Genomic DNA, 26494 nt, shown 5'->3' with positions numbered 1-26494 from the left:
AGAAGATTATTCCTTGGTAGTGACGCCCTTTGTGGTTGAAGAACACACTGACTGCCTTTTATGAGTGCACACCGTCAGTGGAGTGTTCATCTGTTTGGGCAGCAAGGCCCGTTCTGTGATTGGTTCTCTTGCGGCAAGGTTGCCCTGCATTTCCATCAATGTCTAAACAATCCTAGTGACAACTTTTCCCTCAAATTTCCCCAAAATTACTCGGAGAAGATGGAATCAAGTTCAATATTACCTCATGTTCTGGTATCAATGCATTCTGTCCATTATTGCATGGTCGAGGGACCCGGTTTGTCCGTTCCTGTAAGAGAACCAGGAGAATTACAGAGGTGGAATAATTCAAGGCTCCAGTCACATCCCGCAAGCAAGAATGCAACTCAATCTCATTTTCCAATTACTACTTTTCCAATATTTAGAAATTAAAAACATGAAGCCTATTGTAACGGTACTGCACAGTTGAAAAGGAAAACAGGAGGGAGTACATATGATTAGAGAGCTTAAAGTAAAAGAACTCTGAAGGGCAAGTGATCATAATATGATCGAATTCACCCTGAAATTTGAGGAGAAGCTGAAGTCAGATGTATCAGTATTACAGTGGAATAAAGGAAATTACAGAGCATGAGAGAGGAGATGGCTAAAGTTGAATGGAAGGGGACACTAGCAGGGATGACAGCAGAGCAGCCATGGCTGGACTTTCTGGAAGCAATTGGGAAGGTGCAAGATAGTCACATCCCAAAGAGGGAAAAGTATTCTAAAAGTCAGGATGATGTAACCATGGCAGACAGGGAAGTCAAAGCAAACATAAAGGCTAAAGAGAGGGCATATAGTAGAGTAAAACTTAGTGGGAAGTTAGAGGACTGCGAAGCTTTTAAAAACCAACAGAAAGCAACTAAAAAGTCATAAAGAGGGAATAGGTGGAATATGAAGGTAAGCGAGCTAATAATATTAAAGCGGATACTAAAAGTTTTCTCAGATACATTAAGTGTAAAAGAGAGCTGGAGCATATATATCGGACCACCTGGAAAATGTTGCTGGAGAGGTAGGAATGGAGGACAAGGAAATGGCAGACAAACTGAATAAAGATTTTGCATCAGTCTTCACTGTGGAGAACACTAGCAGTACGCCAGAAGTTCGAGAGTGCCAGGGGTCAGAAGTGAGTGAAGCTGCCATGCTAGGGAGAAGGTGCTTGGGAGACAAAGGTCTGAAGGTAGATAAATCACCTGGACCAGATGATGTACACCCCAGGGTTCTGAAAGAGGTGGTTGAAAAGATTGTGGTGGCATTAGTAACCATCTTTCTAGAATCACTAGATTCTGGAATGGTTCTGGAGGACCGGATAATTGCAAATGTCACTCCGCTCTTTGAGAACGGAGAGAGGCAGAAGAAAGGAAATTATTGGCCAGTTAGTCTGACAACAGTGATTGGGAAAATATTGGACTCAATTGTTAAGAATGTGGTTTTGGGGTACTCAAAGGCACATGATAAAATAGGGCAAAGTCAGCATGGTTTCCTTAAGAGGAAAGCTTGCCAGGCAAATCTGTTAGAGCTCAGTAACAAGCAGGACAGACAAAGGAGGAACAGTAGTTGTGTTATCTAAGTACATAACAGGCCTCTGACAAGGTGCTAAACATGAGGCTGCTTAATAAGTTAAAAGCCCCATGGTATTACAGGAAAGATACTAGCATGGATAAAGCATTGGCTGATTGGCAGAAGACAAAGAGTGGGAATAAAGGAAGCCTTTTCTGATTGGCTGCTGGTGATGAGTGGTATTCCACTGGGGTCTGTTTTGGGACTGATTCTTTTCACCTTATATGTCAATGATTTGGGTGGCACAATTGATAGTTTTGTGGCCGATAGGTAGGGGGACAAGGAGTGTTGAGGAAACAGGGAAGCTGCAGAAGGACTTGGACTGATTAGGACACCGGGCAAAGAAATGACAGATGGAATATAGTGTCAGGAAGTGTACGGTCATGCACTTTGATGGAAGAAATCAAAGCACAGACTATTTTCTAAATGAAGAGAAAATTCAAAACTCTGAGGTGCAAAAAAGGATTTGGGAGTCCTTGTGCAGGAGTCATGAAAGGTTCATTTGCAGGCGAGTCTGTGGTGAGGAAGGCAAATTCAAAAATGAATGCTAACATTGCAAGAACTACAGTATAAAAGCAAGGATGTAATGTTGAGGCTTTATAAAGCACTGGTGAGGTTTCACTTGGAATATTGCATGCAGTTTTGGGCCCCTATCCAAGAAAGGATGCAATGAAATTGGGGAGGGTTCAAAGAAGGTTCACAAACATGATTCCAGGATTAAAAGTCTTATATGAGGAGAGTTTGGTGGATCTAGGCTTGTACTCCTTGGAATTCAGAAGAATGAGTGGAGATCTCATTGAAACCTATAGAAATGTTGAAAGGCCTTGATAGAGTGGATGTGAAGATGGTGTTTCCTATGACGGGGGAGTCTAGGACCAGAGATTACAGCCTCAGAAAAGAGAGAGATATCCATTTAGAATGGCGATAAGGAAGAGTTTCTTTAGCTAGAGAGAGGTGAATCCGTGGAATCCGCTGCCGTAGGCAGCTGTGGAGGCAGTCATTGGGTATATTTAAGGCAGAGGTTGATAGATTCTTGATTAGTCAGGGCATGAAGGGTTATGGGGAGAAGGCAAGGGATTGGGACTCAGAAGGAAATCGATTAGCCATCATGAAATGGCAGAGTAGACTTGATGGGTCAAATGGCCCAATTTTGCTCCTATACTTTATGGGCTTATGGTGTATCACAGGTTAGTAGTTGCGCATGGAACGGGGAGTGGGGCGGTGTCCACAACCATACAAAGTAGTCCAATGATTGTGGATCAGACAAGGGAAATTTCTGGCTCCAAGGAGCCCGACTATAAACACAAGGCTGACGAATGAGTTTCAAAATAACCGAGGGTGTGGAAAAGCACACGATGCAGAGCTACAAATAAGTGTCTGCTGAGTGAAATGTAGAACAGTCGTGTTGCTTGAATCTAGGCCATGTCAACACAACACTGGAGTGATAATCTACCGGAGGACAGTAAAACTCCAGTTAATCCGATAGGCCCAGGACTTCAGAGATTCCATTCCATGAGATTTTCCACACCACTGAACATAATTCTAACAATGTTTTAACATACTTTGAGCTCACCTCTTTACCTAAAAAAGCATTCCCACAAAGAATAATACATGTTCCAAGGAAGCCTTTTTTTAAAAAAATTTAGGTATATGGCACAGTAACAAGCCTAATTACACCCATGTAACCAAGTTACCTACTAACCCATACACCTGTGGAATGTGGGAGGAAACTAGAGCACCCCCGAAGGAAACCCACATGGTGTCGGGGAGAACATACACGCTCCTCGCAGGTCACTGGTGCTGTCAGAGCTTTACGCCGCCGTGCCACTGACAAGTTTAAAGGACGATCAGTATCAAGGCTTCAGCTAGCTTAAAGGATGCATGAGAACCAATGTCTCAATGGGAAGCACTGCAAACATCTGGCGAGTCCGATGCTGGACAGCATGTTACAGTAATTTTATCTTGTCCTTTACTCTAACAGAAACAGCACACTATAGTACGGCGTGGCGGAGAGGAGGGCTAGAAGGGAACCAGGAAAAAGGGAGGGAATTAATTCAACAGAAGCACAGGAAGTGAAAGCTGGAAGTATAGAAGAAACTGAAATAGAAAACAAATAAAGAGACAGAAAATGTCTAGGAAAGCAGAACTAGTGAAAGTTGCAAATTAGCTGAGGAAAGCAGTAAGAAGGAAAATATGATTTGCAGAGAAAAGGGGGTGTAACATGATCAGGGATGGTAGAGAAACAGAGCAGTCCAAGGCATGGATGTACAAAGATTATGAAAGGGAAAGGGGCAGAACGCAAAAAGGGTAAACACAGGCCAAAATTGAATGATTAAAAGGTCAAACATCACTTAGCTTGGAATAAAACAAAGTGACTTTTTTTAAAAAAAAGGAAACGTGGGCCTGTTTCACAATGATCATATCCAATAATAAGGCCTTCCACAGCCTTTGGGAAGGAATGCATGTCATTAATCACAGTAAGGCAGACTCCGCATTACTGTCTGGTATTTCTGCATTTTTCAGAACTGTAAGCCTAGCAAGAGGTTCATGGAGGAACCAACATCTAGAAGAATGCTTGAAATAACTGACAGTACGAACCCAGCAGTGAAAGTAGAATTATTTCTGCAATCAGGCATTTAAAGACAAAGATCAGCTTTATTTGTCACGTGTGCATCAAAACAGTGCAATCAGTCATTTGCATCAACAACCAACTGTACAAGGATGTGCTGGGGGAGGCCCACAGGTGGAACCATCTTTCTGGCGTCAACACAGCATGCCCACAGCTTGCTAACCCTAACCTGTACATTTCTGGAATGTAGGAGGGATCCACTATTTACAGACAGCATCTGGGTTGCTAACACGGTAAAGCATTACCACTATGCTACCATGCCGCCCCTTAGAAACTCTGCACAGCATTTTGCGAGATCATTGTTCAGGACAATGACACTTGTTCTTTTTAAAAACTCCAAGGTCCCTGCATTCTCTTTGCAAAGGACTATTCACAATACCATCACCAGTGATATCAAACCCTGCCTGGACAGTCCAATAGAAATAGACAGTAGGTGCAGGAGTAGGCCAGCACCGCCATTCACTGTGATCATGGCTGATCATACACAGTCAGTACCCCATTCCTGCCCTCTCCCCATATCCCTATCTATAAGAGCTCTATCTAACTCTCTCTTGAATGCATCCAGAGACTTGGCCTCCACTGCCTTGTGAGGCAGAGCATTCCACATATCCACCACTCTCTGCGTGAAAAGGTTTTTCCGCATCTCTGTTCTAAATGGCCTACCCCTTATTCTTAAATTGTAGCCTCTAGTTCTGGACTCGCCCATCAGTGGGAACATGCTTCCTGCCTCCAGTGTGTCCAATCCCTTAATAATTTTATATGTTTCAATCAGATCCCCTCTCATCCTTCTAAATTCCAGTGTATACAAGGCCAGTCACTTCAATCTTTCAACATATGACAGTCCCGCCATTCCGGGAATTAACCTTGTGAACCTACGCTGCACTCCCTCTATAGCAAGAATGTCCTTCCTCAAATTTGGAGACCAAAACTGCACACAATACTCCAGGTGGGGTCTCACCAGGGCCCTGTACAGCTGCAGAAGGACCTCTTTATTCCTATACTCAATTCCTCTTGTTATAAAGGCCAGCATGCCATTAGCTTTCTTCACTGCCTGCTGTACCTGCATGCTTGCTTTCATTGACTGAAGTACAAGAACACCTGCATCTCATTGTACTTCCCTTTTTCCTAACTTGACTCCATTTAGATAGTAATCTGCCTTCCTGTTCTTGCCACCGAAGTGGATAACCTCACATTTATCCACATTAAACTGCATCTGCCATACATTTGCCCACTCACCCAACCTCTCCAAGTCACCCTGCATTCTCATAACATCCTCCTGACATTTCACACTGCCACCCAACTTTGTATCATCAGCAAATTTGCTAATGTTACTTTTAATCCCTTCATCTAAATCATTAATGTATATTGTAGACAGCTGCAGTCCCAGCACCGAACCTTGCGGTACCCCACTGGTCACAGCCTGCCATTCTGAAAGGGACCCGTTAATCGCTACTCTTTGTTTCCTGTCAGCCAGCCAATTTTCAATCCATGTCAGTACTCTGCCCCCAATACCATGTGCCCTAATTTTGCCCACTAATCTCCTATGTGGGACTTTATCAAAAGCTTTCTGGAAGTCCAGGTACACTACATCCATTGGCTCTCCCTTGTCCATTTTCATAGTTACATCCTCAAAAAACTCCAGAAGTTATTAGTCAAGCATGATTTTCCCTTCATAAATCCATGCTGACTCAGACTGATCCTTCTACTGCTATCCAAATGTGTCATAATTTCCTCTTTTATAATTGACTCCAGCATCTTTCCCACCACTGACGTCAGGCTAACCGGTCTATAATTCCCTGTTTTCTCCCTCCTTTCTTGAAAAGTGGGACAACATTAGCCACCCTCCAATCAGCAGGAACTGTTCCTGAATCTATAGAACATTGGAAAATGATTACCAATGCGTCCACGATTTCTAGAGCCACTTCTTTAAGTACCCTGGGATGCAGACCATCAGGTCCCGGGGACTTATCAGCCTTCAGACTCAACAGTCTATCCAACACCGTTTCTTGCCTAATATAAATTTCCTTCAGTTCATCCTTTACCCTAGTTCCTTTGGCCACTATTACATCTGGGAGATTGCTTGTGTCTTCTCTAGTGAAGACAGATCCAAAGTACCTGTTCAACTCATCTGCCATTTCCTTGTTCCCCATAATAAATTCACCCGTTTCTGTCTTCAATGGCCCAATTTTGGTCTTAAATTTTTTTTGCTATTCACATACCTAAAGAAGTTTTTACTATCCTCCTTTATATTCTTGGCTAGTTTACCTTCGTACCTCATTTTTTCTTGGTGTATTGCCTTTTTTGTTATCTTCTGTTGCTCCCAGTCCTCCGGTTTCCCGCTCATCTTTGCTATGTTATACTTCTTCTCTTTTATTTTTATACTGCCCTTTACTTCCCTCGTCAGCCATGGCCGCCCCTTACTCCCCTTAGGATCCTTCTTCCTCTTTGGAATGAACCGATCCTGCACCTTCTGCATTATTCCCAGAAATACCTGCCATTGTTGTTCCACTGTCTTCCCTGCTAGGGTATTGTTCCATTGAACTTTGGCCAGCTCCTCCCTCATTGCTCCATAGTTCCCTTTGTTCAACTGTAATACTGACACATCCGATTTTCCCTTCTCCTTCTCAAATTGTAAGTTAAAACATATCATATTATTGTCACTACCTCCTAATGGTTCCTTTGCCTCGAGGTCCCTGATCAAATCCGGTTCATTGCACAACACTAAATCTAGAATTGCCTTCTCCCTGGTAGGCTCCAGTACAAGTTGTTCTAAGAATCCATCTCGGAGGCACTCCACAAACTCCCTTTCTTGGGGTCCAGTACCATTCTGATTCTCCCAGTCTACCTGCATGTTGAAATCCCCCATGACAACTGTATCATTACCTTTGCGACATGCCAATTTTAACTCTTCATTCAACTTACACCCTACATCCAGACTGCTGTTTGGGGGCCTGTAGATAACTCCCATAAGGGTCTTCCTACCCTTAGAATTTCTCAGTTCTATCCATACTGACTCTACATCCCCTGATTCTATGTCCCCCCTCGCAAGGGACTGAATATCATTCCTCACCAACAGAGCCACCCCACCCCCTCTGCCAGTCAGTCTGTCCTTTCGATAAGATGTATATCCTTGAATATTCATTTTCCAGGCCCTGTCTGCTTGAAGCCATGTCTCTGTTATTCCCACATCGTACTTGCCAATTTCCAACTGAGCTTCAAGCTCATCTACTTTATTCCTTATACTTTGTGCATTCATATATAATACTTTTAATTTGTTACTCCCCTCTCCTTTCATATCAATTCCTATTTCACTTGGCCATACTGTATGATCTCTTCTTGAGCTTACTACTCCATTGATTCTGTTGTCCTTTTTAACTTCTTATTTTCACTTTCCCTTTAACTCCATCCTTATATTTCCAGTTCATCCCCTCACCCCCACTACTTAGTTTAAACACATCCGTGTTGCAGTGGCAAACCTGTCTGCCAGAATGCTGGTCCCCCGCCTATTAAGGTGCAACCCGTCCCTTTTGTACAATTCATCCCTACCCCAAAACAGATCCCAGTGGTCCAAGAATGTAAATCCTTGCTTCCTGCACCAGTTTCTCAGCCACACATTCAGATCCATTATCTCCCTGTTCCTGCCCTCTCCAGCATGAGGAACTGGAAGCAAACCAGAGATAACCACCCTGGAAGTCCTGCTTTTCAGCCTTCTTCCGAGTTCCCTGAAGTCCCGCTGCAAAATGTCCTTCCTCTTCTTCCCGATGTCATTTGTGCCGACATGCACTACTACTTCCGGCTGTTCACCTTCACCCTTGAGGGTTCCCTGCAATCGGTCCGTGATGTCCTGGATCCTAGCACCAGGGAGGCAACACACCATCCTTAAATCTCACCTGTTGCCGCAGAAACCCCTTTCCGTACCTCTTACTATGGAGTGCCCTACTACCACGGCTCTTCCTGATGTCTGACTCCTCGGCTCTGCTTCTGCACCAATTTTCAGCTCGCAGACCTGTCCGCCTCTCAGACTGGCAGTATCTTCTGTCCTGACAGCTTCCAAGAGGGTGAACCTGTTTACGAGAGGTACATCCCCTGGGGTCTCCTGTACTTCAAGCATCCTTTCCTTCCTCATCGCCGCCCCCCTTTCTCTCTTCCGGTATCCTCGGTGTAACGACCTCACTGTAGGTCCTGTCCAGAAAACCCTCGTTTTCGCTGATAAACCTGAGGTCATCCAGTTCTTTCTTCAGTGCTGCAACATGCTCCTTCAGAAGCTGAATCTGGACACACTTTCCACAGCTGTAGCAGCCGGGGGCACCATCAGTGTCCCTGACCTCCCACATCATGCACGTAGCACAGTGAATCAGCTTATCGGTCATGTCTTCACCCTCTCCAATTGTGCCTGGCGTAGTCTCTTCCCTCAGCCTCCTCGCCGAAGACTCTCGGGCCAAAGACTAGCACTTTTCACACCAGGCACTCCCCTCGACCAGGCCGCTTCCATGCCGAAGACTGGCCATATTCTGTGCTCTGCACCATATACCCAGGGACCTACAACTGCTTAATCATAGCTGCCTCTTTAAAAAGAAAAATCACATATTCTTTAGCAGACAGAACTAAGAACCAGAACTCCTTACTTTTGCAATCCAAAGTTAACAACAGGATCCTCCAAGTATTAGCTCAGCCGAGTTCCTCAAGACCCGACCTCTTGCATTCCAGAAAATAGTACCAGATAAAATAAAGCAGTTCCCTCAACAGCTTCAAGTAGGATTGCAAATTTGAGTCAAGCAAAAAAATCTGACCTAGAATTTGGGCCACTGGATTAGTTGCATAGTGGGGAAGGTGCAAAACTCTTTTCAAAGGAACGCAAACACACGTTGGGCTCATTGTTTGCAAATGCCAATCTTATTTGTGGAAGCTTGGGGAAGATGTTTCTGAGCTTCTGCACTTTGTTCACTGAGGTAAGTCAAAACTGACATGGGTTGCTTAATGCCAAAGTGTTCCATTCCTCAGCACAGAAATGTCCTACCTTAAAGATCATAGAAAAGGTAGTTAGCGTTTCTTTAAAATGCCACTAAAAGACTTCTTCCACCCAAGTTGCAATGCTAGAGTGATAATTTTGAAAGAGGCTGTGTGCAGTGCATCATGTTGGTTGGCTTAAAGCAACAGCACCAAAGATGGAACAAAGAGGAACTTTGGATCGTTACATTTACCGCACGTCAACACGGAACGATTCAAAGCCTTTGTACAGCAAATGCAGCTGACAGCTTTCTTTTGCCTTTTACAGTTTGAGAGGAAACTTTTTTTTTTGGTTTCCTGTTTCAAGGAGTTTAATATTAAAATTCACTTTCCTGGTGCCCAAGAAAGATTATTAACTCCTTCTTTCACAAAGAAAATATGTTCCCTCATCCTCTGCTAAATGAACACCAAAACAAAAATGTAATTCAGTTTTTCTGCGTGGAGTTGCTGGAGGAATATTTTGTGTTCATTGACTTTTAATCCCAAAACATTGCCTGCCCGTGTCCTTCCATAAAGGCTGTCTGGCCCAAAGAGGCTTTTTTGTTTTTCTCCAGGTTCCAGCATTTGCAGCATCTTGTCTCAATTTTCAACCTGCCTTAATAAATGAGGCCTTGTTGTTACATATGGATCTGTACTTGAATCAGAAGGATGGGCAAGATCTCACTGAAACCAGTTGTCTACTGGTTGGATATGGAGAGGATGTTTCCACTAGCAGGCGTTTAGGAATGGACAGCAAAGCCTCAGAATAAAGGGGTGTCTCTATGACTGAAGAAATTTCTTCTCACTTCAGTTTCAAAGGGTGGTGAAGCTGTAGAATTTGATACAATGGAGGGCTGTAGAGATCAAGTCATTCAATGTATTCAAACAGAAAGCAATAGATACTTAGTTGGTAAGAGGGTTAAGGGTGTTAAGGTTACGGGGAGAATGGAGTTAAAAAACAAAAGATGAAGTAGACTAAATGATCTAATTCTAAGGTCTAGTCCTATCTTATGGAGTTTATGATCTTACATCAGGATGGTTTTTTGTTGGGATTATGCTTTGTTGAAAGGTCTTAAGAAAAAGATTGTTAAAAATAATTGGGTGTTGCCAGAGTGAATATTTAAAGATTCTGCTTTCCCAAACATTTCCCAAAGTATGAACTGAGGTCACACACCAACACTATTATCAAGGACTATTGAAAACAATAGAACTGTTATCTAATCTCAAATACTTATTAAAAAAAATCCTGCAGTGGGTGAAAGAGGAGGTTTGGAATGTCCTTGCCTGTTAAAAGGCAGAAAAGTACTGCATTTTTGCTGTGCCTTTCAGAGTATTTCAATATCCTGAAGGACTTTACAATCAAAACAGGTTTTTATTGTAGCAAAATTATGTAGGAAATAAGCTAGCCAATTTGGACTCGGCAAGGTGCAACAAATGCATGTTAGCTAGTTGTTTACTTCTTTCTAAGTATTCCTGCTTGAGGGATCACTACATGCCAGTACACCAACTCCCCGGATGTTCCTCAGAGATATCTCTGGCTTAGTTTGCACTGCTCTGAGACGTTACATCAGGCCTTGCTTTAACGTCCCTTCCAAATATGGCACTGTTGGCAGGTTGATCTGCATTCAGAAGAACACCAAAGTCTCAGTCTGGCTCACGGGCTCAAATCTCCCAAAGTCTCAATCTGGTTCCCACTGGTCTCCCAAGTCAGACCAATATCCGATTCAAGAGGAAACAGTGCTACCAACACAGCTCCAGCTTCACATGAAACTGGCTTCAAAACAGGGAAAGCATGGAGATAAAGAGTTTGAAGCCAATAGTTTGTATGGACAGAGAGCACACAATTCACGATAAACTTAGCTCACTGCAAAATAAAAGTAAGCTCCGCCATGCACAGTCCCAAGCGGGCTGCAAACGGAGTGGGGGATAGGTATGGAGCTGGTAACCCCATCCATCGCTACAGAGGCTCCGAAGACCAGAGAGGGGAAGGGTCTTTGAAGATGGGCTACACCTGGGGACAATTTAAAGACTAGCCCAGGATCGAGGATTCTGATGAGCAGCTGGCTCAGCAGGGCTAATGGCCTTAAGAAGATAAAAGTAGCAAAGCCCTTTAGATAAAGCCTTGAAACACCCAATGTAAAGCAGTCTGCCAAAGCAATTAAAGCTCTACGTGTGAACAGATACCAGGATCTGGTCCAGACCAACATGAGACGCAGTTCGAAAAATTTCATGCATCTGTTAGACTTCACTGGAATTCAGTGCATTCTGTGAAGACAAGCTCGTAAAATACATTTTATCATAATACAACATCAGCTCTGTTCACAAGGTTTCAGCACCCTGTTTTAAAGAACACCAGTCAACCCTGTAGATGCCAAAGGCAAGACCTGGTTCCATTCTCAGGGCACCCTCCCCCCGCCAAGATTCCTTGAAAGTAATGATCTACTATGGAACAGGCACACAGGCTTGTTCTAGGCTTAAATCCAAATGCTCCTCATTCTTGGAACAGTAACCAACATTACACAACATCCACTTTAATGAAAGTGCCAGCTGTGGTTCAGTCTGTAGTCTCTTGCCCAAGAAACGAGGAGGTTATAGGTTCTAGACGCACTAGAGCACGAAAATTAACGCCAACACTCCAATTCTTTTAGTCTGATGAGATATTAAACAAAACTCTCAAGAAGAGATGTAGACCACCTGTAGGACAGAATTGCTGTTTTCATTATTCCTTCATAGATCATTAGGTGGCAAAGACAAGCATTTTGCTAATTACTCTTGAATGCAATGGCTTGCTAGGTCATCTCAAAGTTTAAAGTAAATGTATTATCAAAGTACGTCTATGTCTCCACATACAACCCTGAGATTCATTTTCTTGGGGTCATACAGAGTAAGTCTAAGAAACACAATTGGATCAATGAAATACCACACCTAACAGGACGGACAAACAACAAGTAATAAATATTGAGCATCCTTGAAAATGAGTCCATAGGTTGTGGGCAGTTCAGTGATGGGGCGAGTGAAGTTATCCCCTCTGGTTCAAGAGCCTGATGGTAATAACTGTTCTTGAACCTGGTGGTGTGGGTCCTGTACCTTCTTCCTGATGGCAGCAGTGAGAAGAGAGCATGACCTGGATGGTGGAGGTCCTTGATCGTGGATGCTGCTTTCCTACGACAGCACTTCGTGCAGACATGTTCAGCGGTGCGGAGGGCTTTGCCCATGATGGCCTGGACCATATCCACCTGTGTTTGTATGATTTTCTGTTCAAGAGCACTGGTGTTTCCATGATGCAACGGAAGGCAAATCGAGAGTTTGTGAAGCTGGAGCCACATACGGTTCAGATTAAGGACAACATATTCCCCTCCCCCCCCCCCCCAAATAGATACCAGTGAACTACCTGGGTTTTGATAGACACCAAAAATAAATTGAATCCATTTAATTAATGGGATTCAAATCACCCAGAGCATTTTAAGCTCACACCTCTATGTATTTCTTTCATTTTACAGCATGGTAACAGGCCCTTTCGGCCTAACGAGCCCGCAGGACCCAAATAACCTACTAAACCATGTATCTTTGGAATGAGCAACATGGTCATGTGGAAACCGTACAAGCCCCTTACAGACAGTGGTAGGAATTGAACCTGGATCGCTGGCACTGTAAAAGCAGTACGCTAACCGCTACGCTACTGTGCTGCTTTCAGGCTTTAGATAGCTAGTCCGGTAAACAACACTCTACCAGTGTACCCCCTAAAAGAAATCATACGCTGCTATCCATTGTCCAACACTTAAGCCAACTGAAGAGTTAATGTAGAAACAGGCCAGTGACTCAAATCTCAGTTATTGTCCTTTTTCCTTCTGTTAACATTTAATGTTAACTCGGTTTCTCTTTCCACAGATGCTGCCTGGCCTGCTGAGTATTATTAGCATTTTCTGTTTTTATTTCAGACTTCCAATGCCTGTAGTTTTTGTTCACCCCCCACCCCCCATAGTATTGTTTCTCCCATGCTTGACTTTGCAGTGAAGAAAGGGACCTCAAGTGCAAGGGGTCAAAGTCATTTCTGGTGCCCCAGTTTAAAGCCAATCTAGTGCATCATGTTTGATTTATTAGAATTTCTAGGCCCAGTTTTAAAGTGCCCGGTTATCAGAATAGGTTTGGCCATCCGTCTGATTATTCTAGGAAAGCAGACAAAATAGAGATTTGAATAAGGTCTTTATATAGTGAAATGATTAGATTTGGTCCATGTGGATAGACTATTTGAGTTAGATAGGTTAGGAGAGATCAGGACACATGAGTATAAATTACGCAAGCATAGAACTAGGATAGATCTCAGGAGGTCCTTATTATTGAGATTCAATGACCTATGGAACAAGCTGCTCCACAGAACAACTTTGCAGGACAAAGGTTTGTCTAAAACCATTAAAACTACCTTAGTGATCTTTCATTTCCCTTTAAAAACCTCTCAGAAACTTCCTTTCAACAGTGCTTTCCATCTGTTTCCCTGTCTTCTCAAAGTACCCAGTTATTGGTCTGTGTATTAGAAACTTAGAAGCAGGTCATTTATTATTAATGGAAGAGAGATGGCTATTGAGTATCAACACAAGAATGGCTCCTTGACCAGAGCAGAGCACCTGTAGATGAGCACTTTCAGTAGGGATTACCGTGTGGTATTCCTGTTCCTTCCCCATTAAACTAACAGCAAGTGACACCATCTTCCTATTGGCTTGACCGAGAGAAAATGAAACTGGACAAGGATCAGGCTGGGCCCTGAAGTTACTGACCTTCCCACAGTGACCACCAGGAATAAGGTACAGGAGCCTCAGGACTCTCACCAGCAGGTTCAGGAAGAGTTACTACCCCTTAAGCATCAGACTCTTGAACCAGGGGGGTTAACTTCACTCATCTCGTCACTGAACTGTTTCCACAATCTATGGGCTCACTTTCAATGACTCTCCACCTCATGTTCTTGAAATACACTGTTTATCATTTTTTCCCTTTCTTTTTGTATTTGCAAAGTTTGTCGTCTTTTCCACACTGTATCCCCGCCCTGTTGGTGCGGTCTTTCATTGATTCTATTATGATTATTGGATTCATTGAGTATGCCCACAAGGAAGAGAATGCCTGGATTGTATATGGTGACATACATGTCCTTTGACAATAAATTTACTTTGAACACTGGTTTTCAGTATGACAGAAGGTCATAATGACATATTGAACACATTATGTCAGTATGACATAATAACACACACACATAAAATACCAGAAGAACTTAGCAGGTCAGGAGGCATCGATGGAAAAGAATAAAGAGTAGCCATTTTGTTCAGAGGACCTGAGGAAGGGTCTCAGCCCAAAACACCAACTGTTTATTCGCTTCCAGAGATGCTGCCTGACTTGCAGAGTTCCTCCAGCACTTTGTACGACTTCCAGTGCCTACAAAATTTCGAGTTTAGGTTCTGCATAAGTTTCGGTATAATACATCAAGGATGGTTCTGTACTGGTTTCTAGTTAACAAATTAATTGCATAGAGTAAGCATGTAATGACCTGTATATCACCTCCAAAGCAACCAAAATTCAGTTGATTCAAAACATTAAAGAATAAATCTGCATAATGGTGACCCTGAACCAATGTTCATCAGGAAAACCCAGCTGGTTAACAGATGCTTTTTGGGGAAGGAGGACTGTAATCCTTAACAAGTCCACATAATTCCAGACCACAACAACATGCTCGACTCTCAACTTACTTATGAGGTATCCTCAGTTCAAAGTCAATTAGTGATAGGAATAAAATGCTATTGGCTTATCATCATTACTCGTTGCTGTGTGCTCACTTTCGTGAACCTGTTCCGAATGTTACTTGCTTACGCTTATTGTTCGTACGATTTGTTTTTTCCCCACATTGGGTGTTCGATGGTCTTTTTTGTAAAATGAGGTCTATTGGCTATCTTTGTTTTGCGGCTGCTTGTAAGGAAGACAGATCTCAAGGTTGCATATAGTACTCCGTACGTACTTTGATTATTAATGCACCAGGAGGCAGTTCAAAGCTTATCTCGCACACTGTTTGTTACACTGTACACTGAGGCAGAACAAGGTAAAACAATGGCAATGCAGAATAATGTGTAACAGCTACAGGGAAGGAGCAGTGCAGGCAAGCAATAAAGAGCAAGATGATAATAAGATAGTTAGAGAGATTAAGTGTCCACTTTATCATACAAGTGGTCCTTTTAAGAGTCTGATACCAGTGGAGTAGAAGCTGTCTTTGAACCTGGTGGTATACTCTTTCAAGCTTATGCACCTTTGGTCCCTTATGTGAAGGGAGAAGAGAGAATGTCTGAGTAGGGTCTTGGAATATGCTTGTCTAGCTCATCACCTTTGAATAAATAAAAACAATATCATTCAATAAAAGAGACAATCTGAATGCCTGCTGGCAGCCTGTAATACTGGCATGTAGGAGGGCAGCACACTTGAGAGTTTCCGTGGTCGATTATTGACAGCAATAAACTAGCATTCTCTCAATGAAAGAAGGGTTAACAGGTCCATCTGATATCCTATTCAACCACTGCCAAGCCTTACCAGCAATGAAACGTGACCAGCTCTACATACCAGCTGTGCTGTTGACAGGCACAACAGCTGTCCACCCGTGGGAAGCCTCATCCATCACTGACAACAGCTGATGCCATATTGGATTACCCATCAGCTCCCAACCCGAGAACGGCACTGCCTAAACTCCCGATGATCATTAACAGTTTTTAAACCATATATTTTCAGCCACTGTGGAAAAGCAAGTTAAAAAGAAAGCTCCAATCTCATGACCTGTGTGATTTCTATCCCGGCAATCTTCACTTAGATTCCAATCCCAAAGCTTTTAGAAACAAATCTACCTTGGTTCCCATCAAGACAAATAGACGAAATATTTATTTTTAATTGTTGAGCTTAAATTAAGTCCTCAGAACTTCACTGTTCCCTATTTCATGTAGTGAGATGCACTGACCATGATACATTAACACTGGCATGATTCTAACACTGGTCCTTGTCAACTCTCCCCTCCCCAACCTTAAAATGGATTTGGAAGGTCTATGGATTGAGCTGTTTTGGGTTAATCAGTCATGAGAAAACGAAGACCCTTGGGCTGGAAATATGGAGACACGTTATAGCCCCCAAAGATCCAGGAAGGATCTGTTGAATAGGTTAAGACTTTATTCCTTGGAGTATAGTTGAAAAGGTGAGATCTTATAGAGATATACAAAATGATGAAAGTTATAGATAAGGTTTCACATTGTTTGTCAATGATTTAGATAATAGAATTGATGACTTTGTGGCAAAGGTTGTGGATGATACAAAGATAGGTGGAGGAGTAGGCAGTCTGTAATCACGTTGCTTCCTGAGCAGGACTCAAGACAAATTGGAAGAATGGGAAAAAGAGTAGCAGATGGAATACAGTGTTGGGAAATGTATGACAATGCATTTTGGTAACAGGAACAATAATGTGGACTATTGTCTAAATGGGAAGGTTCAAATATCAGAGGTGCAGAGGGAGTTAGGAGTCCTCGGAAAAGACTCCATGAAGGATAATTTACAGGTTGAGTCTGAAGTAAAGAAGGCAAATGCAATGTTGGCATTTATTTCAAGGGGAATAGAATATAAAAACAAGGAGATAATGTGGAGCTTTTACAAGACAAGAGTCAGGCTGCACTTGGAGTACTGTCTACAGGTTTGGGCCCCATATCTTAGAAAGAACGTGTTGTCATTGGAGAGAGTCCAGAGGAGGTTCACAAGGATGATTCTGGGAATGAAGGATCAACATGTGAGGAGGGTTTGGCAGCTTTTGGCCTGAATTTAGAAGAATGTGGAGGGATCTCATTGAAACCTATCAAATGTTGAAAGGGCTAGATGGGGTGGATGCAGGGAAGATGTTTCCTATGGTGGGGACATCCAGAACTAGAGGGCACAGCATCAAAATTGAGGGGCAACTGTTTAGAACAGAAGGAGGGACTTTTTTAAAAAAAAGCCAGAAAGCAGTATGTCTGTGGAATGCTCTGCCACAGACTGCAATGGAGGCCAAGTCCGTGCGTATATTTTAGATAGAACTTGATCATTTCTGATCAGGTAGGGCATCAAAGGAGATGGCGAGAAGGTAGGTGTATGAGGTTGAGTGGGATCCAGGATCAGCCATGATGGAATGGCAGAGCAGACACAATGGGCTGAATGGCCTGATCCTGCTGCTATGCCTTATGGGTGAATGCAGGCAGGCTGGGTGAGACTAGAACTTGAGATCACAGGTTTATGGTGAAAGGTGAAATATCTAAGGGAAATTACTTCACTGAGATGGAAGCGCGAGCGTGGAATGAGCTGCCAGTGAAAGTGTATGCAGAGTCAGCTGTAAGATTCAAGAGAAGCTTGGGTAGGCATAGGCATGGAAGGGTTTGGAGTAATATGGTCTAAGTGTAGGAAGATGTGACTGACAGAAGACCAGCACAGCATGAACTAGATGGACTGAAAGGCCTGTTTCGGTGCTGCAGTACTCTGTGACTCTGCAGTGAAGAGTAATGCAGTGCATGTCCACGTTTGCTCGAAATTAAGGAAGGTACTAAATACTTTGTTCTATGCCAGACGTGTGTGAAGGCCACATATTAACAGGGAAAGGAGGGCACCACCTCTTAAACGACTTGGCCACCTGTCCCACTGGCACAGAGTAGGCTGTGCTTACATGGGACCCTTTAGCCCCCACAGCGTGGACAATGAGGCATCCTCGATTTAGAGGGATGGCCTAAAGAGAAAGATACATCACAGATACTACATGGAAAATCAAAAACTGGACCCAATGCAATCTCCACAATTTACTGTAGTTCAACACTTTCGACAGCAGTATGACAATGTCAAGGCTGACACAGTGTTGGTGTTGATGATTAGACCAAAGGACATAAGAGCAGAATTAGGCCATTCGGTCCACTGAATCTACTCCACCATTCCATCATGGCCGATAGATTATCTCTCAACCCATTCTCCCGCCTTCTCCCCATAACCTTTAATGTCCTGATTAATCAAGAACATATCAACCTCCACCTTAAATATACTCAATGACTTGGCCTACACAGCCACCTGTGGCAATGAATTCCACAGATTTACCACCCTTTAGCTAAAAAACTTTTTCTCATCTGTTGTAAGTGGACATCCCTCAAATCTGAGGCGGTGCGCTCTGGTCCCAGACTCTCCCCACTACAGGGAACATCTACTCTGTCTAGGCCTTTTAAAATTTGATAGGTTGTAATGAGATTCAAACCACACCCCCCCCCCCCACCCCCTCACTCTTCTAAACTTCAGCAAGTACAGGGCCAGAGTTCTTATCTGAACCTTTTCATTCCTGGGATCAGTCTCGTGGACCTTTTCCAATGCCGTCACATCTCACATCTTTTTTTAGATAAGGTGCTCATCGTCTTCCAAGTGCCATCTGTCCAGTACCTTAAAGCTTCAGTATTTCATCCTTGCTTTGGTATTTGAGTCCTCTCGAAATTAATGCTAACATTCCATTTCCCTTCCCTACCACCAACTCAACCTGCAAGTTAATCTTTAGGGAATCCTGCACAATGACTCCCAATTCCCTCTCATTTTTGAACTTCCTCCCCATTTACAAAATAGTCCATGCCTTTATTCCTTCTGCCTAAGTGCACGGCCATACACTTCCCTGTACTACATTCCATCTGCGATTTCTTTGTCCATTCTCTCAATCTGTCCAAGTCCCTCTGCAGACACTCTGCTTCCTCAACACTACCTGCCCCTCCACCTATCTTCATATCATCCATAAACTTCACCACAAAGCCATTAATTCCTTAATCCAATTCACTGACATACAACATGAAAAGAAGTGGTCCCACCACTGACCCCTGTGGCACACCACCAGCCAACCAGGCATCCTTTATTCCCAGTCTTTGCCTCCTGCCAATCAGCTAATCTTCTATCCATGCTAGTACCTTTCCCGCAATATAGCCGGCTCTTATCTTGTTCAGCTGCCTCATTTGCGGCACCCTGTCACAGGCATCCTGAAAATCCAAATAAACAACATCCACTGATTATCCTTTGTCTATCCTGTCTGTTCTTTTCCTAAAGGAATTCCAAAATATTTGTTAGGCAAGATTTCCCCTTTAGAAAAACCATGCTGATTTTGGCCTATTTTATCATGTGCCTCCAAGAACCCAAAACCTCATCTTTAATATTAGACTCCAACATCTTTACAATCATTTATGTCAGACTAACTGGCCTATAATTTCCTTTCTTCTACCCCCCTCCCTTCTTGAAGGGTTGAGTGGCTTTTTCAATTTTCCAGTCCATTAGGAACCATTCCAGAAACTGGTGATTCCTGAAAGATTATTACTAATGCCACTACAATCTCTTCAGCCACCTCTCTCAGAACCCTGGGGTATAGTCCATCTGGTCCAGGTGACTTATCTAACTTCAGGCTTTTCAACTTCCCAAGTACCTTCTCCTTAGTAATAGCAATGACACTTAGTTTTGCCCCCTGAACACTCTCACATTTCTGGCATTCTACTGGTGTCTTGCACAATTAAGACTGATGCAAAATACACAAGGATCCACCGCCATCCCTTTGTTGCCCCTTTCCTACCACTCCAGTGTCATTTTCCAGTGATCCGATATCCATTCTAATTTGTTCAGGCCTTTTAACATTTGGAATGTTTCTGAGATTCCCCCCTCATTCTCCTGAACTCCAGAGCATACAGCCCAAGAGCCGCTAGACGTTCCTCGTATGGTAACCCTTTCATTCCTGGAATCATTCTCGTGAATCTTCTCTGAACCCTCTCCAATGTCAGTATATCCTTTCTAAAATAAGGAGCCCAATACTGCACACAATACTCCACGTGTGGTCTCACGAGTGCCTTATAGAGCCTCAACATCACATCCCTGCTCTTATATTCTATACCTCTAGAAATGAATGCCAACATTGCATTCGCCTTCTTCACCACAGACTCAGCCTGGAGGTTACCTTTAGGGTATCTTGCACAAGGACTCCCAAGTCCCTTTGCATCACTGCGTTTTGAATTCTCTCCCCATCTAAAAAATAGTCTGCCCGTTCATTCCTAAATGGACATTGAAGCTTTGGACACTACCTCACTTTCTTTAAATATACAATATTTCTGTTTTGGCACATTTTTAAAAAATCAATTCAATATACACTGTTGATTTACTTGTTTATGATGTTTTTCTCTCTCTGCTAGATTATCTATTGTATTGAACTGCTGCTGCTAAGTTAATAAATTTCATGTCACATGCTGGTGATAATAAACCTGATACTGATTCAAAGTGCATGACCATACATTTACCAACATTTATTTCATTTGCCACTTCTTTGCCCATTCCCCTAAACTATCTAAGTCTCTCTGCAGGATCTCTGTTTCCTCAACACTACCCGCTCCTCCACTTATCTTTGTATCATCGGCAAATTTAGCCACAAATCCATTAATCCCATAGTCCAAATCATTGACATACATCGTAAAAAGCAGCAGTCCCAACACTGACCTCTGTGGAACTCCACTGCTAACCTCCCTTTTTCTACCCAAGTCATTGATACCAACGTGTACCAAGACTTCTGGCTGTTCACCCTCTCCCTTCAGAATACTCTGCACCCGATACGAGACATCCTGTACCTGGCACCTGGGAGACAACATACCTTACGGGTATCTCTATCAGGTTGACAGAACCTCCTTGTCTGTTCCCCTCACTAGGGAATCCCCTATGGCTACCGCATTCCTCATCTTCTGCTCACCCTTCTGCACCATGGAACCAGGCTTAGTGCCAGAGACCCGATCGCCAAGGCCGTCCTCTGTCAGGTCAGCACCCCACTCCCCCCAACAGCATCCAAAACAAGATAACGATTACTGAGGGGGATGGCCACAGTGGTGCTCTCTACTTCCTGAGCTCTTCCCTTCCCTTCCCTGACAGTCACTCACTTGTCTAACTCCTGGGGTGACTATCTCCCTGTAGCTCCTATCTATCTCCTGCTCACTTTCCCTAATAAGCTGCAAGTCATCGAGCTGCAGCTCCAGATCCCTACCACGGTCTCTCAGGAGCCGCATCTCGGTGCACCTGGTGCAGATCTGGCTATCTGGGAGACTGGAAGATTCCCAGGATTCCTACATCTGACACCTAGAGCAAAGTACAAACCCTACAGCTGTGCTCTTTATTCCTCCCAAAAAAAGGAAAAAAAAATGAAGTCCACTCACCCACTTACTTCGCTGAAGCCTGAATGAGCCAAAGCCCTACCACTCTGCCTCAGATCACTCCGTTGATGGCCACTCCGCTAGGCAGCGTCTCTCTTTTATACCTGAACCTTCCCTGCTATCTAACTCTTGATTAGTGCTCCGGTTATAGCCGCTGGTAGGCCACATACAATGGACAAATGCTCTCGAAGCTCCCTTTTTAAATTACGACTGCTGACCTGTGAGAAATCCCTCTTTGTAAAGCTCTGTTGACGCCACTGATAGGACACGTACAATTGATACATTCGATTTTATCTTCTCCTTCTCAAACCTGCCTTCTGCAACTTAGGGGTGACCACTTCACTGTAGCTCTCACCAGCTGCAGCTCCAGTTCCTTAACATGGTCTCTAAGGAGCTGCAGCCCAATGCACTTCAGGCAGATGTAGTTATTGGGGAAACTGGAGGTCTCTCTCTCCCCACATCTCACAGAAGGAACATCCCACCACTGCCTCTCAATCCATTCTCAGCACACTAGCCATGTACCAACACAGTAAAATAAACATACTAGGAACTTTCTTTCTTACTTAGACCCTCCATCTGTTCTTGCCCAAGCCTGATGAACCAAAGATGGAGCACTCTGCCACTGGCCCACCCACACAATGGCCACTCTGCTTACAGCTGCTTTCTTTTTATTGGCCCCAGGCTGATTTCAGCCCGCCGAAAGCTGAAAGCTCCTCAGCTCTCTTTAAACGTTGCCGAGTCACCAACAAACAAACCCTTGTTCTGATTTCAGCCCACCAAAAGCAAAGGTCTGGTATTAAGGGAAATGTGATCATACAACAGAGGCTGTTCAATTCCAAAATAATCAGGGAAGGGGTGGATGATCATCTTTGACTGTGAACAGGTGGTGAGTATGGCTCAAGGGGATCCAATAGCAATGGATCTTATTCATACACTCAGTGACCTGCTCATAAAGGCAAATACATCTCATCAGCCAATCACACGGCAGTAATACAACACATAAAAGCATGTAGACATGGTCAAGGGTTTAGTAGTTCAGACCAATGGGGAAGAAATGTGATCCAAGTGACTTTGATCATGGAATGATTGTTGGTACCCAGTGGGTATCTCAGCTGCTGGTCTCCGGGAAGTTTCATATACAGTTTACAGAGAATGGTACAAAAAAAACCCACATCTGGTGAACAGCAGTTCAATGGGCAAAAACACCTTGTTAGCGAGAGAGGTGACAGAAAGGCGACGGTGGTGCGCAGAAGAGCATCTCTGAATGCGCAACATGTCGAACGGTGAAGTGGATGGGCAACAGCAGAAGACTATGAACATATCACTGGCTGCTTTGTTAGATACCTCCTGTACCTAATAAAAAGTGACAACACAGTGTACATTTCAAGCTTGGAAGTGAGGACATTGCAGCTTTCTGATGACAAACATTGTGAAGGGCTGCAAGACAGACACTCTAGCAGCTCAGACTTCCAAACGAAAGGAGGTGGATCAATCTGCATCGGACTGCAGTGTAAGAAAATGGGAAAAGGAAATGGAGCACAAGCAGTAATGTTTTCATTCCTAGGCCTTAGTCCGGTAACAAACAGGTTCTGATCTTACAGAAATGCACAAGTTGAATTTGTCCCCAACTCAGAAAACACACAGCAATCACTTGATATGGTAAATATACTACCACAACATTGTAAAGGACGGCATCAAAAGAATGAAAAGAGTGTGAGTATAACAAATGAAAACAATTAGTAAAATGGAGAGAGTAGAAACTATTTGTAGGAACAAATATATGCACATACTCTGGGCTTTTTGGAATTTAATATTATTGTTGAAATCGCTCCTGTGCGCAGGTGTCAGCAAGTTGATGTTCGTAATCCAGGAACTGCCTGTACGTGTCCAAGACCATTCACATTTTCCCTTTCAGATGCTCGTCTAATTCCCTTTTGAAAACCATCATTGGATCAGCTTCCAATTCTAGATCATCATAACTCCCTGTGGAAACCCCGTTTCACCTCATTATGTCTCAGCTTCCCCTTCAGTTACCTCACAGTTGAGGTTACCAATACCTTCCCTCGTTAATTACAACATCGCTCTTCTGTTCAGTCATCAATTAAGTTCTGGCTCCCTGCAAATACTGAGCACACCAGTTATATTCAAATCCAAACAGTGGACATTTTTTTAAAGCCGATGACTGCAATGCGTATCAATCCCCTCCAGTGCTGCAGGATTATATATTAATGGACATGCTTCACCCAATCATGGCCATAAATATAGAATTAGGCCATTAAGCCTGCTCCACCATTTAACCATGGCTGACATTTTCTTTCAGCTCGTACTCCTGCCTTCTCCCTGTAACCCTTAAGCAATCAAGAACCAATTAATCCAACGACTTGTCTATCACAGCCCTCTGGCAAATTCCACAGATTCACCACCCTCTGGCTAAAGAAATTCACCATGATTTCACTTTTAAAAGACATCCATAGAACCACAGAACATTACAGCACAGAAACAGGCCTTCTGGCCCTTGCTGGCTGTGCCGAACCATTTTTCTGCCTAGTCCCACTGACCTGCACCTGGACCATATCCCTCCATACACCTCTCATCCATGTACCTGTCCAAGTTTTTCTTAAATGTTAAAAGTGAGCCTGCATTTACCACTTCAACTGGCAGTTCATTCCACACTCCCACCACTCTCTGCATGAAGAAGCCCCCCCCCCAATGTTCCCTTTAAACTTTTCCCCCTTCACCCTTAACCCATGTCCTCTGGTTTTTTCTCCCCTGGCCTCAGTGGAAAAAGCCTGTTTGCATTCACTCTATCTATACCCATCATAATTTTATATACCTCTATCCCTTTATTCTAAGGTAGTGCCCTCACTCTATCCCTTTATTCTAAGGTAGTGCCCTCATATTCTAGACTCCCTTGCTAATGGAAACATCCTCTCCACTTTCAATCTATCCAGGCTGTTCAGCATTCAGTAGATTTCCTTCAGATTCTACTGCCCTCTCCTCAATTGAGAACAGGGCCCAGAGCCAGCAAACTATTCTCGTAAATTAACCTTCCCATCCTCACGACTGTTCTTGTACACTTCCTCTGGACCTTCAACAGGACAAGCACATCTTTCCCTAGATAAGGAGCCCACAGTGCTCACAATATTCCAAATGCGAACTGACCAATACCGTATAAACCTTCAGCACAACATCCTCGCTCTTACCTTCTTTACGAAGGCTCAAGGTTTATTGGAAAATATAAAGACAGTTTGAGCAGCTTCACTTTAGAACCCCAGCTTGGTAAGTTGACCCTGGCCAAGTGCTAACTGGTGTGAGAGTGCATGGCCGAGGGACAAGATGTCCTCCCAGTCAACGCAGTGATTCCTGCTACAGACAGCATGCCTGGAATGATCGACATACTCAAGCTTGCATGTCACATTAGGCTCACTACTCCACAACAAAGGAGTGCTGGAACCCCTCTGCACAATCACAAGCCACAACATCGTGGCAGCAACTTCAGGAAAAACAGGCAAATGCACAGAGAACTTTGTTTGGGTTTCTCAGAACAGCCAAAAGAAGAAGAAAAAAGATGCTGAGAATTCTCAACTCTTGATCGCTATATGCTGACCCAGCCCCTGCTGAAAGCTGCACGTGCGGATACTGGAATACCTCCAAACACATTCACTTGCAACTGAGAGTAAACAAACCGTTCAGGACCAAGCAGGTGGAACTGCAATTTGGGAGATTTGTCTGGAGGGCAACCTCAGATTTTAGTGCCAAATCGGAGACTTCGGTGAGGTGCTTGAAGGATGGGGCGGATGGGAAGAAACAATAAAGCACCTTTAATCCTCTGAAGCACTTAATTTCCATTTACTGCTGAATTTGGATTACGAGCAGTAATTAGCACTTCTATGATGTAGTTCCCAGGAGTCCACTGCTGATTAAAATCAGGCAAAAACAAAGTCATTAATTTTCAACATAGCTGCAGTGTAATCTCAGCCCCACAACAACAAAATGCACTACAGATACATGCAAAATTAACACCAGAAGCAAAATGTTTTAATCAACAGTCCAGAGTGGCTTCTGTAAAACTGAAGCAGCAACATTGCTGTCACGCTCTGAGAAATTAATCTTCATGTTTGCTGAGCATAAGATGCTTCATGCAAAGTGGGCCTGCATCACCGAGCCCCTTCCAAAGATGGGAATCTGTTATTTTCTGCAGAGTATCTTGGCTAAACAGAAAGGAAATGTCCAGAAAGGGAATTGGAGTATTGGGCTCAGTTCTGGTCATCTCGTCATAGGAAGGGTGTGTGTGGAGGCTTCAGAGAGGGTGCAAAGGAGGTTTTTCCAAGATGCTGCCGGGATTGGCGAGCATGTCTTACGAGGATAGGTTGAGCGAGTTAGGGCTTTTCTCTTTAGAACAAAGGAGAATGAGAGGTGACGATAGAGGTGTGCAAGAAGAGAGGCATAGATACAGTGGACAGCCAGACACTTATTCCACAGAGCAGAATTGGCTAATACTAGGGGGGCAAAATTTTAAAGTGATGGAGAGAAGTGTAATGGGAATTGTCTATTTATTTATTTTATGCTGAGTGGTGGGTGCATGGAACACACTGCTGGGGATGTGGTAGAGCCAGATACATTAGGGAGATTTAAGAAACTCTTAGATAGGCACATGGATGATAGAAAAATGGAGAGTTGTACACAAGGGAAGGGATAGATTGATCTTAGAGTAGGTTAAAAGGTTAGCATATCATGGGCTGAAGGGCCTCTTACTGCGTTCTAAAGGGAAGGAGTAAACTCTGATAACAGAAAACCATAACAAGTTTAAGGCGAAAAAGAGGACACTTTAGCAAATGCAGAGTAAAAGAGAATGGACAAGAAATTGGCTTCCTGCAATCACTTTTAATGATAAGAATTAGAAATGACTTTCTCAATCAGTATCCTTGTGTTATGAAATAATCTCTGCAAAAGCAGTGAACACCAGTCAAGATGACTCCACAAGCCAAGCCCACAGCATTGTATGGGAGGCGGGGACGAAATGAGTACCGCACAGTCAGAACCAGGGGAGGTGAGTCACTAGAGGATT

The 26494-nt window shown here is 43.5% G+C and overlaps 1 protein-coding gene across 1 annotated transcript in view; it reads right to left on the bottom strand.

The window, feature by feature from the left end:
* The window catches only part of LOC140734230 (sestrin-3-like), a 59886-nt gene that overhangs the window by 17584 nt on the left and 15808 nt on the right, over positions 1-26494 (bottom strand). The window contains exon 2 of the mRNA XM_073057920.1: positions 242-307. Coding sequence (XP_072914021.1) covers positions 242-307 — 66 coding nt within the window. The remainder of the gene's footprint in view (positions 1-241; positions 308-26494) is intronic.

Source organism: Hemitrygon akajei, chromosome 10 (genome assembly GCF_048418815.1).
Source record: "Hemitrygon akajei chromosome 10, sHemAka1.3, whole genome shotgun sequence".
NCBI lineage: Eukaryota > Metazoa > Chordata > Chondrichthyes > Myliobatiformes > Dasyatidae > Hemitrygon > Hemitrygon akajei.
Note: the sequence above shows the minus strand (reverse complement) of the source record. Positions and strands in the feature narration are given on the sequence as shown.